Source organism: Enhydra lutris, unplaced genomic scaffold, assembly GCF_002288905.1.
Source record: "Enhydra lutris kenyoni isolate GAN:26980312 unplaced genomic scaffold, ASM228890v2 scaffoldscaffold13, whole genome shotgun sequence".
Classification (NCBI taxonomy): Eukaryota; Metazoa; Chordata; class Mammalia; order Carnivora; family Mustelidae; genus Enhydra; species Enhydra lutris.
This window is the reverse complement of record NW_019154097.1, coordinates 49,884,964-49,898,201: the sequence shown is the minus strand read 5'-3', so window position 1 is coordinate 49,898,201 and position 13,238 is coordinate 49,884,964. Positions and strand designations below refer to the sequence as shown.

Here is a 13,238-nt window from a genome sequence, read left to right as displayed (position 1 = left end):
AGTTTCTTAAGGTAGAAGCCTAATCACTAGTATATGATTTTTTTCTCTTTTAATATGAACATTTAATGCTATAAATTTCCTTCTAAGGACTGCTTTGGCTGCATTCCACAATTTTGATAGGTGGTGTTTTCATTTTTTTAAAAAAGATTTTATTTATTTATTTGACAGATAGAGGTCACAAGTAGGCAAAGAGGCAGGCAGAGAGAGAGAGAGGAGGAAGCAGGCTCCCTGCTGAGCAGAGAGCCTGATGTGGGGCTCGAATCCAGGACCCTGAGATCTTGACCTGAGCTGAAGGTAGAGGCTTTAACCCACTGAGCCACCCAGGCACCCCATGGTGTTTTCACCCAGGCACCCCATGGTGGTTCAAAATAACTTCTATTTTCACTTGTCAGTTCCTCCTTGACTCATGGGTTATTTACAGATTTCCAAATTTTAGAAGATTTTCAATAAAATTTGTTTTCAATTCTGTGGTTTGGTTCTGTGTGGTCAGAGATACTTTGTTTGATTTCAGTTCTTTTAAATTTCTGACATTTGTTGTATTACCCATAATATAGTCTTGATGAATGTTCCCTGTGAACTTGAAAATAAATTTAATTAGGTCAAGTTGGTTGAGAGTATTCAGATCTTCTGTATCCTTATTGATTTCCTGTCTACTGGCTTCTACTGATTACTGACAGAGAAGTGTTGAATTTTCTGATTATAATTGTGGGATTGTCTATTTCTCCTTTTAGTTTTATCAGATTTTGCTTAAAGTATTTTGCTTAATGTACCTGAAACTCTTTTGTTAGATATATACACATAACAAATTATCTTCTTGGTGAATTTTTTAATGTCCCTCTTTAACCTTGGTAGTATTTATGTGGAGTTTTATTTTGTATGATAATAATATAGCCACTCTGGGTTCCTGTTTGCATAGTATATTTTTTCTATTTTTTTAATTTTTTCTATTTTTTTTTTAAGATTTTTATTTATTTAGGGACGCCTGGGTGGCTCAGTTGGTTAAGCAGCTGCCTTCGGCTCAGGTCATGATCCCAGCGTCCTGGGATCGAGTCCCACATCGGGCTCCTTGCTCATCAGGGAGCCTGCTTCTCCCTCTGCCTCTGCCTGCCATTCTGTCTGCCTGTGCTTGCTCTCTCTCCCTCTCTCTCTCTGACAAATAAATTAAAAAAAAAAAAATCTTAAAAAAAAAAAGATTTTTATTTATTTATTTGACAGACAGAGATCACAAGGAGGCAGAGAGGCAGACAGAGAGAGAGAGAGGAGGAAGCAGGCTCCCCGCTGAGCAGAGAGCCCGATGCGGGGCTCGGTCCCAGGACCCTGGGATCATGACCTGAGCCGAAGGCAGAGGCTTTAACCCACTGAGCCACCCAAGCGCCCCTATTTTTTCTATTTTTAAAAACCTATTTAACGTAAGTTTCTTGTGGCCAGCATATACATTGGACCCATTTTTTAAAATTAATTAATTTATTTGAGAGAGAAAGAGAATGAGTAGGGGAAGAGACAGACGGGGAGGGAAAAGCAGACTCCCTGCTGAACAGGGAGCTCAACACGGGGCTTGATCCCAGGACCCTGGGATCATGACCCAAGCCGAAGGCAGATGCTCTACGAACTCAGCCACCCAGGTGCCCCATCACCAGTTCTTTTACAGAACAAAGATAAACTGTCAGGAGAAAGAGGATAATTGTGTGAAAATAAGTGATGTAATTGAGGTGCTGTCACTACATCAGCAATCATATTATATGAATATATCAAATTACCATGTTGTGTACCTTAAATTTACATGTCAAGTATATTTCAATTTTTCTAAAAAAGCAATGAATACCATGGACTGGATGAGGTCTTTAATGGAGACAATGTTGTGGGGGATGGGGAGGAGCAACAAAGGAGAGGTTAGATTGAATACCAGGAACATCAACATTTAAGAAGAAAGAGAGGGGGGCACCTGGGTGGCTCAGTGGGTTAAGCTGCTGCCTTCGGCTCAGGTCATGGTCCCAGAGTCCTGGGATTGAGTCCCGAATTGGGCTCCTTGCTCAGCAGGGAGGCTGCTCCTCTCTCCGCCTCTGCCTGCCTCTCTGCCTGCTTGTGTGCTCTCTCGCTCTCTCTCTCTCCCTCTCTGACAAATAAATAAATAAATAAAATCTTAAAAAAAAAAAAAAAGAAGAAGAAACAGAGGAAGTCCCAAATAAATAGAGATCAGGAGTAAACCCTTGACAGCTTAGAATCACAGAAGTCAAGAGAGAACACATGTCAATTATATCCAAATGAAGTTGGGGAAGGAAGGCGGGGGGGATGTTGTTAGGAAGGAGGCAAGGTCACCACTGTCAAGTGCTATTGAGAGGCCAAGCTAAACAAGGAATGAAAACAATCCACTGGGTTTGGGTGACCTCTAAATGGTTAGTAACTTCAGTGAGAGCAGTTGCAACTGAGCAGTAGGGAGAGAATTGAGAACAGGAGCAAGGATGTGATAAGAAAATGTACGAAAGCTTTTTGAGAAATTTGGGTATGACAAAAAAAATAAGGAAGAAAGAAAGGAGGAAGAAAGGAAGGGAAGAAGGAGAGAAGGAAGGAAAGGAGGGGGCAGTGGTTAGTGGAAACACAAAATCGTATTTAAAGTGTATGGTAAAAAAAAATAATAAAATGTATGGTGAACATGAAAAAAGTCTGTGCCTTTAAAAAGGGACTGGAGTGGGGCAGCTGGGTGGCTCAGTCGGTGAAGCGTATGACTCTTGATTTAGCTCAGATCATGATCTCATTGTTGTAAGATTGAGCCCTCTCACTGGGCTCCATGCTGGGCATGGAGCCTGCTTTAGATTCTCCCTCTCCCTCTCCCTCTGCCCCTCCACCCCCTGCCCCCTGCTCTCTCTCTCTCTCAAGAAAGAAAAAAAAAAAAGAAAGAAAAGAAAAGAAAGGGGGACCAGAGGGAACTATTTAAAATTTCAAAAAGTGGTTATTTTCAGGTGATTATTAGAAGTGATTTTTTTTTCTTGTACTTTTTCAAAACTGCCCAATCTCAACTTTTCCTCTTCCCACCCTTCCTCAGATATTTTATATCAATGTTTATTCTCATCCCACCAGGCTCTCCTCCTTCCTGACTTGTCTGCTCAGTTTTCCATTCTCTTAGGTAGATGCTCCTCATCGTCCTCTTCTTGTGTCTTGTAATAGCCATTCTCCCATCTCTGTTAGTCCCTGAGACTCCCTCTGCCATTGCCAGGAGGTGCTTTCTTTCTTTCTTTCTTTCTTTTTTTTTTTTTTTAAAGATTTTATTTATTTATTTATTTATTTGACAGAGGGAGACATGGTAAGAGAGGGAACACAAGGAGGGGGAGTGGGAAAGGGAGAAGCAGGCTTCCCATAGAGCAGGGAGCCCAATGGGCTCGATTCCAGGACCCCAGGATCATGACCTGAGCTGAAGGCAGACACTTAACAACTGAGCCACCTTTCAAATGCCCCAGGAGGTGCTTTCTGAAAACACGCTAAAAATATGTTTAATAAGTGTCATTTTTATTTTCTTTTCCTTTTGCCAACTCAGTCATTTTTTTTCTTTCAACACAGAGAACACAAATATTTGTACTTTTTGTTTATTTCAGATTCTGAATCTATACCTGAAACTAAAGAATACTTTCCGAAGCAGGGACTTTATGATGAAATGTCATCTGAAAGAGATCTGATAATGGAGAGACTTAAGAAGGATGAGTCCTGGGACTCCAGACTGATAGAAACCTGGCAATGCGAAGACACATTAGAAAGGCGGCAAGGAAATCCGAAGAAAGACTTAAGGCAAATCATAATTAAACGCAAGAAAACCCCTGTGGAGGATTGTAATGAAAGTGGTGAAAGTTCAAGCCCAATTCAACATCACATTTACTCAGTGAAAAAGCCTTGGAAGTGCAATGAATGTGGGAAGGGCTTCAGTTACTACTCAGCCTTCATCCTCCATCAGAGAATTCATACTGGAGAGAAGCCTTATGTGTGTAATGAGTGTGGAAAGGCCTTCAGTCGGAGCTCATCACTTATTCAGCATCAGAGGATTCACACTGGAGAGAAACCGTATGAGTGTAACGAGTGTGGGAAGGCTTTCAGTCATCGGTCAGCTCTTATCCAACATCATATCATTCATACTGGAGAAAAACCCTACGAGTGCAATGAATGTGGGAAGGCCTTCAACCAAAGCACATACCTTATTCAACATCACAGAATCCATACTGGAGAGAAACCCTATAAATGCAAGGAATGTGGGAAAGCTTTCAATGATACCTCATCCCTTATTAAACATCAAAGGGTTCATACTGGAGAAAAACCCTATGGATGTACAGAGTGTGGGAAAGCCTTCAGTGACAGGTCAGGCCTCACTCAACATCAGAGAACTCATACAGGGGAAAAGCCATATGAATGCAGTGAATGTGGGAAAGCCTTCAGTTACTGTTCAGCTCTTATTCAACACCAAGGAACCCATACTGGGGAGAAACCTTACAAATGTAATGAATGTGGGAAAGCCTTCAGTGACCGCTCAGCTCTTGTAAGACATCAGAGAATTCATACTGGAGAGAAACCTTACAAATGCAAAGAATGCAAGAAAGCCTTCAGCCAGAGCTCATCTCTTACAAAGCACGTGAGAACTCATACTGGAGAGAAACCGTATAAATGCAATGATTGTGACAAAGCCTTCAGCCAGAGTTCATCTCTTATTCAACACCAGAAAACCCATACGGGAGAAAAACACTACAAGTGTAAGAAATGTGAGAAAACCTTTAACATGCGTTCAGCCTTTCATCAACACAAAGAAATTCATGATGAATAGAATGCAGTAAATTTATGAAGTAACTATGTAGTCTCAGGGCACCCAGGTGGCTCAGTGGGTAGAGCATGCAACTCTTGATCTGTGGGTTGTGAGTTCAAGTCCCATGTTGGGCGAGGTTTTACTTAAAAAAAGGGGGGGGATTATGTATTTTCTCCTAATTGTGTAGACCTGTTCTAAGTATTACAGGGTATACTACAAAAACATGAGGCTGTGTCACGCAAAAAATAGCTCTCTTCCTCGAAAGGTTATTAGGTAGGGGAAGAGGACAAGAAGTACAGTAACAAATCCCAAAAAGCTGAAGCAGTACAGAGAAATCCTAGAGAAGCACAGAAGGAGGAAGTCTGGTTCAGTCAGAGAAACAGACTCAGAAGCTAAGCATCTGATATTATAGAAAAACAAATCAGAGGAGCAGCCTGACCAGTACTTGAGGCTAAAGGATCATTTCAGTAAGGTATGAGGAGTACAGGCAGCTTGAAAGGATAATAACAATCTGTGTCAGCTCTCAAGAGCTCTTTGTGTCCTTATTTCTGCCTTTTCTTTATGTTGCTAATTATAAAATGTCCCCTTCCTTCCTTCCTTTTCTTTCTTTCTTTCCTTCCTTTTTTTCCTTCTTCCTTCCTTCCTCTTTTCTTCCTTTCTCTCTCTCTCTCTCTCTTTCTTTCTTTCCTGACTTTGGATCCTTTTGTTTGGACCTTTTTAAAAAAATTTTTTTATAAACTTTTTTTTAATAAAGATTTTATTTATTTTTTTGACAGACAGAGATCACAAGTAGGCAGAGAGGCAGGCAGAGAGAGAGGAGGAAGCAGACTCCCTGCTGAGCAGAGAGCCCGATGTGGTGCTCGATCCAAGGACCCTGGGATCATGACCGGAGCTGAAGGCAGAGGCTTCATTCAGCCCACTGAGCCACCCAGGTGCCCCTTGTTCGGAGCTTTTTTGTTTTCTCTGACTTTGTGTGAATTGAGCTTCCTGATACTAACTTCTGCTCTGGCCCTCACCCTTTAAGCCTGGATAAAGCTTTCTCAACCACTTCTGCCTATGAGGATCATATATCGTGCTTGCTACCTGTGGTCCACTGGTGGCAAATATTAACCTTAAGAAACAAGAGGAGGACCTCCACACCAGGAATCAGGAGTGGAGATAGAGTGACTAGGAGAGAACCTCAAAGAGTTGAATTTTTTTTTTTAAGATGTCATTTATTTATTTGAGACAAAAAAAGTGAGAGAGAGAATGAGCAAGCACTAGTTGGGGGAGGAGCAGAGGGAGAGGGAGAAGCAGACTCCTAACTGAGCAGGGAGCCCCATGCAGGGCTTGATCCCATCAGGATCATGACCTGAGTCAAAGGCAAACACTCAATTGATTGAGCCACAAGGTGTCCCAAAGACTTAAACTTTTGACTCCAACTATATTGTTGGTATCTTAAAAATTTCCTGAAGTTATAATAAAATTTAGTTGTTTGCACAAATTAATACTGAACTTCAAGGCATGTAGTTGGGAGGAAAGGTCAATTTTAAAAGTTTCTACATTTAATATGACAAAGAATAATAATTCTAAGGAGATTTTTTTAAAAAAGATTTTATTTATTCATTTGGCAGGCAGGGATCACAAGTAGGCAGTGAGGCCGGCAGAGAGAGAGTGGGGGGAAGCAGGCTCCCCGCCAAGCAGAGAGCCCGATGCGGAACTCGATCCCAGGACCCTGAGATCATGACCTGACCCAAAGGCAGAGGCTTTAACCCACTGAGCCACCCACGTGCCCCAATGCTAAGGAGATTATGAGAAATTACAAATGACTTTAAAAAAAAAAGAAATTACAGATGATACTGTAATCCCTATAGAATATCCATTAAATGATAATGTAAGTAGAGGAACTAAATTACATGTTAAAAAAAAAATTTAATCCAAGGAAGGTGGCAAAGGAGAAAGAGAGGCACAGATGGGAAAAATCCTAAACAGCAAAATGGTAGAGCTAAATGCAATCAGTAATTACATTAAGTGTAAAAGAAACACTCCAAATAAAACTCAAAGATTATGACACTGTATAAAGATGCCTGACCCCAGTATATGTAAAAGAGGCACATGTTAAATACAGAAACACAGGTTGAAAGTTTGAAAGATGGAGATATACAGTGAAAACACTAATCAAAAGAAAGTTGGAGTGGACATATTAATATCAGATAAGATAGAATTCAAGAAGGGTATCAGCACAGATACAGAAGGACATTTTGTAATGATAAAATGGTCAATTCATCAAGGTTAGGAATTCTTATGTGTAACTGCATTACATATAGAATATATGTTAATATTATAAATAAGGTTTATAATTTTAAGTTATTGGGGCGCCTGGGTGGCTCAGTGGATTAAGCCGCTGCCTTCGGCTCAGGTCATGATCTCAGGGTCCTGGAATCGAGTCCCGCATCGGGCTCTCTGCTCAGCAGGGAGCCTGCTTCCCTCTCTCTCTCTCTCTGTCTCTCTCTCTGCCTGCCTCTCTGTCTACTTGTGATCTCTCTCTGTCAAATAAATAAATAAAATCTAAAAAAAAAAATAATTTTAAGTTATTAATATATAATGTGCCTCACATCAGGGCTTCCAAAATCACAAGGTAAAAACCAACTGAACTAAATTTTTACAAAGAACAATCCACAATTTTATTATTTGGAAATTTTAACACTCCCGGGGTGCCTGGCTGGCTCAGTTGGCTGAACATCTGACTCCTGACTTTGGCTCAGGTCATGATCCATGTGTCATGAACACAGTTCATGAACACGGAACATGAACCATGTGTCAGCCTCCGTGTTCAAAGGGGAATCTGCTTGAGGGTTCTCTCCCTCTGCCCCACCCCCACCACATGCTTGTGTTCTCATGTGCTCTCTCTCTAAAATAAATGTATGAGTCTTTAAAAAAATTTAATAATCCATTCTCAGCAGTTGATAGAACATCTACACAAAAAATATTAAGGATCTAGAAAAGCTGAACAACACTGTCTACCATGTTGAATTTACTGGCATATGTAGAATACTTTATACACAACTTCAGAGTGCACATTCCCTTTAAGTGCACATGGAATGTTCACCAAGGTAGGTTATGGGCCTTAAAGCAAGGTCAGTAAATGCAAAGGACTGAGAATATTTTCTACTACATTTAATGAAAGTAGAGATCAATACAACAAGATAGGAAATGCCCAAATATTTGGAAATTAAATGCCATACCTGTAATTAACCCAAGTAAAAAAATTTTTTAAAAAGATTTTATTTATTTATTTATGTGAGAGAAAGAGAGAATGAATGAATGAGCGGTTGGGAGGGGCAGCAGGAGAGAGAGAGAGGGAAGCAGGCTCCCCACAGAGCAGGAAGCCTGACTCAGGGCTTGATCCCAGGACTCAGACAGAGACCATGACCTGAGGCGAAGGCAGATGCTTAACTGAGCCACCCAGATGACTCCAAGTCAAAAATTTTTAAAGGAAAATGGGTTGAAATAATATATATTATCCTCTTTGACTATAGTGGGATTAATCTAGATACCACCAACAGGTAATGGGGGAAGAAGCCTCAAGTTCCTAGAAATTAAGAAAAACACCATTAAGTAACCAAAGAGAAAAGAAAAAAGAAAAATAGAAATTGAAAAACGATTTTTTTGACTGAATAAAAATGAAGATGCAATATATTCAAGCTTGTGGATACAACTAAAACAACGTATAGGGAGGGGCGCCTGGGTGGCTCAGTGGGTTAAAGCCTCTGCCTTTGGCTCAGGTCATGATCCCAGGGTCCTGGGATCGAGCCCTGCATCGGGCTCTCTGCTCAGCAGGGAGCCTGCTTCCCCCTCCCCCCGCCCCCCCTCCACCTGCCTCTCTGCCTCCTTGTGATCTCTGTCTGTCAAATAAATAAATAAAATCTTAAAAAACAAACAAACAAAGGGAGTCTGCCTCTCCCTCTGCCTCCCCGCTCAAGCTCTCTCTCAAATAAAATAAAAAAAAAATCTTAAAAAAATACAGAACAGAAGTTTTAAAATACAAAGCAGATATACAATATAGAACATCAACGAAGGCAAAGGTTGGTACTTCCTGTATGCCTGCTTTTACAAAACAAAGCAAAACAAAACAAAACTGAAAGAACATGCAAGAAAATTACATGTGGGGGTTAGAAGGAATGACATGAATGGAGCAGGGCAGAGTGCCACCCTTCACTGTATTTTGGTTTGACTTGAGCCAATCAAAAAAATTTTAAAGATTTTATTTCTTTATTTATTTTAGAGAGAGAGAGATAGAGCATGAGCAGGGGGGAGGACCAAAGGGAGAGGGAGGGGGAAAGAATCTCAAATAGATTCCACATGGAGTGCAGAGCCAGTCGGGGTTTGATCCCAGGATTCTATGAGATCATGACCGGAGCTGAAACCAAGAGTGAGACGCCCAACCAACTGAGCCACCCAGGCACCCCTCAAAACATTTTAATACCTATCCAGTGCTATTCCAAGCCATATTGGATACGGAAGCAAGAAACATACGTACTCCTATATACAAATTGGAAAAGTTAATACAAGCCCCATAATTTAAATGAATAACTATGGGGCAGGCCCCTGGCTGGCTCAGTCAGTAGAGCATGTGACTCTTGATTTCTGGTTTTATGAGTTCAAGCCCCTTGTTGGGCATAAGGTTTACTTAAAAAAATAAAAATCAAAAAATGACTACATACAAAGTCCACATTGCCCAGTCTGTTCACACACCATTGTCAACCTGTACAAAGTAGGATGTGATGGCTTCATGGCCCAGAAACCAGGAGCTGATTGGAAATAACTTCTCAGTGCACAATATAAAACAAGCATTATAAGACAAGCAAACAACAGCTTGTCTTACTTAAAATTCTGATATTTTGTTTTTCATCGATTTTTTTGTATTTAGAGATTTTTTCTTTTAATTTTTGCAGGCTCCCTGCTGAGCAGAGAGCACTATGCGGGGCTTGATCCCAGGACCCTGGGATCATGACCTGAGCTGAAGGCAGAGGCTTTAACCCACTGAGCCACCCAGGCACGCCTAGAGATTTTTTTTTAAAGATTTTATTTACTTATTTGACAAAGATCACAAGTAGGCGGAGAGGCAGGCAGAGAGAGAGGAGGAAGCAGGCTCCCTGCCAAGCAGAGAGCCCAATGTGGGGATTGATCCCAGGACCCTGGGATCATGACCTGAGCCAAAGGCAGAGGCTTTAACCCACTGAGCTACCCAGGCGCCCCTAGAGATTTTTTAAAAAGACTTATTTATATATTTGAGAGAGAGGAGGGGTAGAGAGAATCCCAAGCTGACTCTGAGCGCAGTGTGGAGCCTGACAGGGGTGGGCGGGCTCGATCCCATGATGCCAAGTTCACAACTTGAGCTGACACCAAGAGTCCACCGCTCAACAGACTGTGCCACCCAGGCACCCCCTTTTTAAAGATTTTTAAAGTAATCTCTACACCCAACGAGGAGCCTGAATTCACAACCCTGAGATGAAGAGTCACATGGTCTACTGACTGAGCCAGTCAGGAGCCCCTGCATTAATTCTGATTTAGAAAATATTGCATTAAAACATTTCTCTTGATCACTGAATTTTTTGGTGCCCTCTTAAGTTTTGCACCCAAGGTGCATGCGTCACTTGTCTCACCCTAATCCCTGCCCTGAACGCATTCTATGGGAGCATCTGGAGGTGGGAAAGCTGGAATGGAGGCGATTCGGCGATTTTCAACATGCCCAAGGAAAGCAAAGACTCTTTGTGGACATATTTATCTAAAAACTCATTAAAAAACTATAAAGATACTGGTAGATTTTAGGGAATTCTAAAACTTCATTTGCAGTTCTTAAACTCAGAATCACAGCCTGGAGTTACTGGTCAGTTTGGGTCTTCATCTTTGCGACAGAGGAAATCAACAGAGACATTCATTTGTTACCAATCTCACTCTAGGATTTTCCACTTGGGGGTCTGGAAGCTTCATCTCAGGGGCCATCCAGGGAACCATATGCCTCCAGACAGGACCTGAAAACCCCGTATCCAACTACAGCTGCCAAACTCACCCTCCTCTGCCTCCTCTGATGGGGGATCTCAGCTGGCGCTGTCCATGCCCGTGGCGAGATTGGTGGGACTATATACATTTCCCCAGGTGAGTGATCTGAAGCTCATTTTCATTTTATCACTCTTTACCCGCCAACGTGACCAACCTCCTTGCAGGTTCAACCCAAAGTCGCAGTGCAGCCCCACTCAAAATGTAAATGAGTACACACACATTCCTCCTGAACCTGGCAAACATTTTCCTGTGATTCACTTTCCTACTTCATAGAGTTGTCATGTGGACGCTGTAAATTAATTCATGTAAAGCACATGGAAAAGTCCCCTGGCACACAGGAATCCTCAATAAGTTCCAAGATATTATCTATTAGTTTCGGTCACTAAATAAACTTTCAGTAAAAACATGTAAGTGATTTTAAGGGAGTACCACCATTGGCAAAGAAGTAAAATGCATCATCAGGTAACCAGACAAGTGGTTGGTGATAACTTTGTTTACAGTTTTAAGGAAGAAACAAAAAATTTTTGAGAGTCATGGGAATGAACTGAGAGCCATGGGAAAACAGCAAAAAGAAGTTCAAGGAAATAATCAAACTATACAAGAGAACGAGATATTGATGAACAGATGTTCAAGCCAGCAAAAGCCTAGAATCTTCATGTATTTGCTCAAAGGAGATGAGTAAGGAGTCACTTAAATGATTTAATCTGAGTCTAGTCCCCCTGGAGAACATGACTGTACATGACTGCATAGACTTCCCATGTATACATACTTGCTGAGTACAGGTGTTCATACAAAATGATGCATACTGTTCTTTTGGGGTAAGGTAAAGGACTTTACAGGAATAATTTCGAAGTCATTTGATTTAGCTTACCATCTAATTTCAGAACCTACCCTCCACTGATGTATTTTCACAATAAATAGAATATTTGGGGAATGATAAGATGACGGGTTTGGCTGGATTATGACAGAAAAGGCATGACTCATAATGAGAGGATCCTGAACATTAGGATAAGAAATATGGGGCGGGGGGGATGCCTGGGTGGCTCAGTCAGGTAAGTGTCTGTCTTCTGCTCAGGTCATGATCCCAGGGTCCTGGGATCAAGCCCCACATTGGGCTCCCTGCTCAGTGGGGAATCTGCTTCTCCTTCTGCCTCTGCCCCGCCCCTTGCTTGTGTGCTCTCTCGCTCTCTCTCTCACTCTCTCTTTCTCACTCTCCCTCACACAAACAAATAAAATGCTTTGATGAGCTGCCTTCAATGAACACTTTAAAAAAATTAGGGACTTTATTTTGGGGCCTTCTTATCTAATGATTTTTTTTTTTCTAAGCAGAGGGGTGACAATGGTGACATATCATACAGCAGAACACCAGGTGCAGAATTCCTGGGGACATAGCTATTCCAAATTTATGAAAGCATAATTGTTTCAGCTTCAGCATCTTCTGGGTGCATTTTTTGGCTTTGTTTCCCCCAATATGTGAATTAACGATGCAATATTGCAAGTCACCATCTTGAAATGGTTGCAGTTTGCCAAAAAATAAAATGGCCCAAATGCGTATGCATTACTGAGCAGGCCAGCTATGAGGTCATTGCAACTGTTCATTGTGAGATACACCATCTCGTCCATATCGTGTGGACAGAGCCATTACGACATCATCTGTTGGTCACATTCAGCTTTCAGATTTATTATCTCCTGGCTCCATACGCCATAGGAAATCTTGCTTAAATTATTTTGATCACATGACATTCTTTAATGGGTGATTACTGAAAAAATCCTTTTACTTTTTAAAATTAAGTTTCTTTATTCACTTATTTAAGTCATCTCTACAGCCAACACGGGGCTTGAACGATGAAGAGTCACATGCTACTCTGACTGAGCCAGCCAGATGCCCTAAAAAAAGTTCTTTTAGAAATATATTTGTAGGGGTTCCTGGGTGGCTCAGTGGGTTAAGCCTCTGCCTTCAGCTCAGGTCATGATCTCAGGGTCCTGGGATCGAGCCCCGCATCGGGCTCTCTGCTCAGCAGGGAGCCTGCTTTTTTTTTTTTTTTTAATATTTTATTTATTTATTTGACAGACAGAGATCACAAGTAGGGAGAGAGGCAGGCAGAGAGAGGAGGAAGCAGGCTCCCCGCTGAGCAGAAAGCCCGATGTGGGACTCGATCCGAGGACCCTGGGATCATGACCCAAGCCGAAGGCAGAGGCTTTAACCCACTGAGCCACCCAGGCGCCCCAGGGAGCCTGCTTTTTTCCCCCTCTCTCTCTGCCTGCCTCTCGGCCTACTTGTGATTTCTCTGTCAAATAAATAAATAAAATCTTTTTTTTTTTTTTTAAGAAATATACTTGTATTTGGCTATTTTCTGTATGTAAATTCCCACATTTAAAGTAAATAAATCTTCTGTATTTTTTTTTTCCTTTTAAGTAG

The 13,238-nt window shown here is 41.5% G+C and overlaps 1 protein-coding gene across 6 annotated transcripts in view; it reads left to right on the top strand.

The window, feature by feature from the left end:
• Nucleotides 1-3,619: 3,619 nt before the first annotated feature.
• Nucleotides 3,620-13,238, top strand: part of LOC111145597 (zinc finger protein 789) — a 32,978-nt gene continuing 23,359 nt past the window's right edge. For 2 of the 6 annotated variants that reach the window (XM_022500600.1, XM_022500599.1), the window contains exon 1: nt 3,620-4,712. In XM_022500600.1, coding sequence (XP_022356308.1) covers nt 3,647-4,712 — 1,066 coding nt within the window. In that variant the 5' untranslated portion in view covers nt 3,620-3,646. Of the gene's footprint in view, nt 4,764-10,915; nt 10,920-13,238 lie in introns of all 6 variants that reach the window. The other 4 variants (XM_022500596.1, XM_022500595.1, XM_022500597.1 and 1 more) reach the window with 4 other exon arrangements.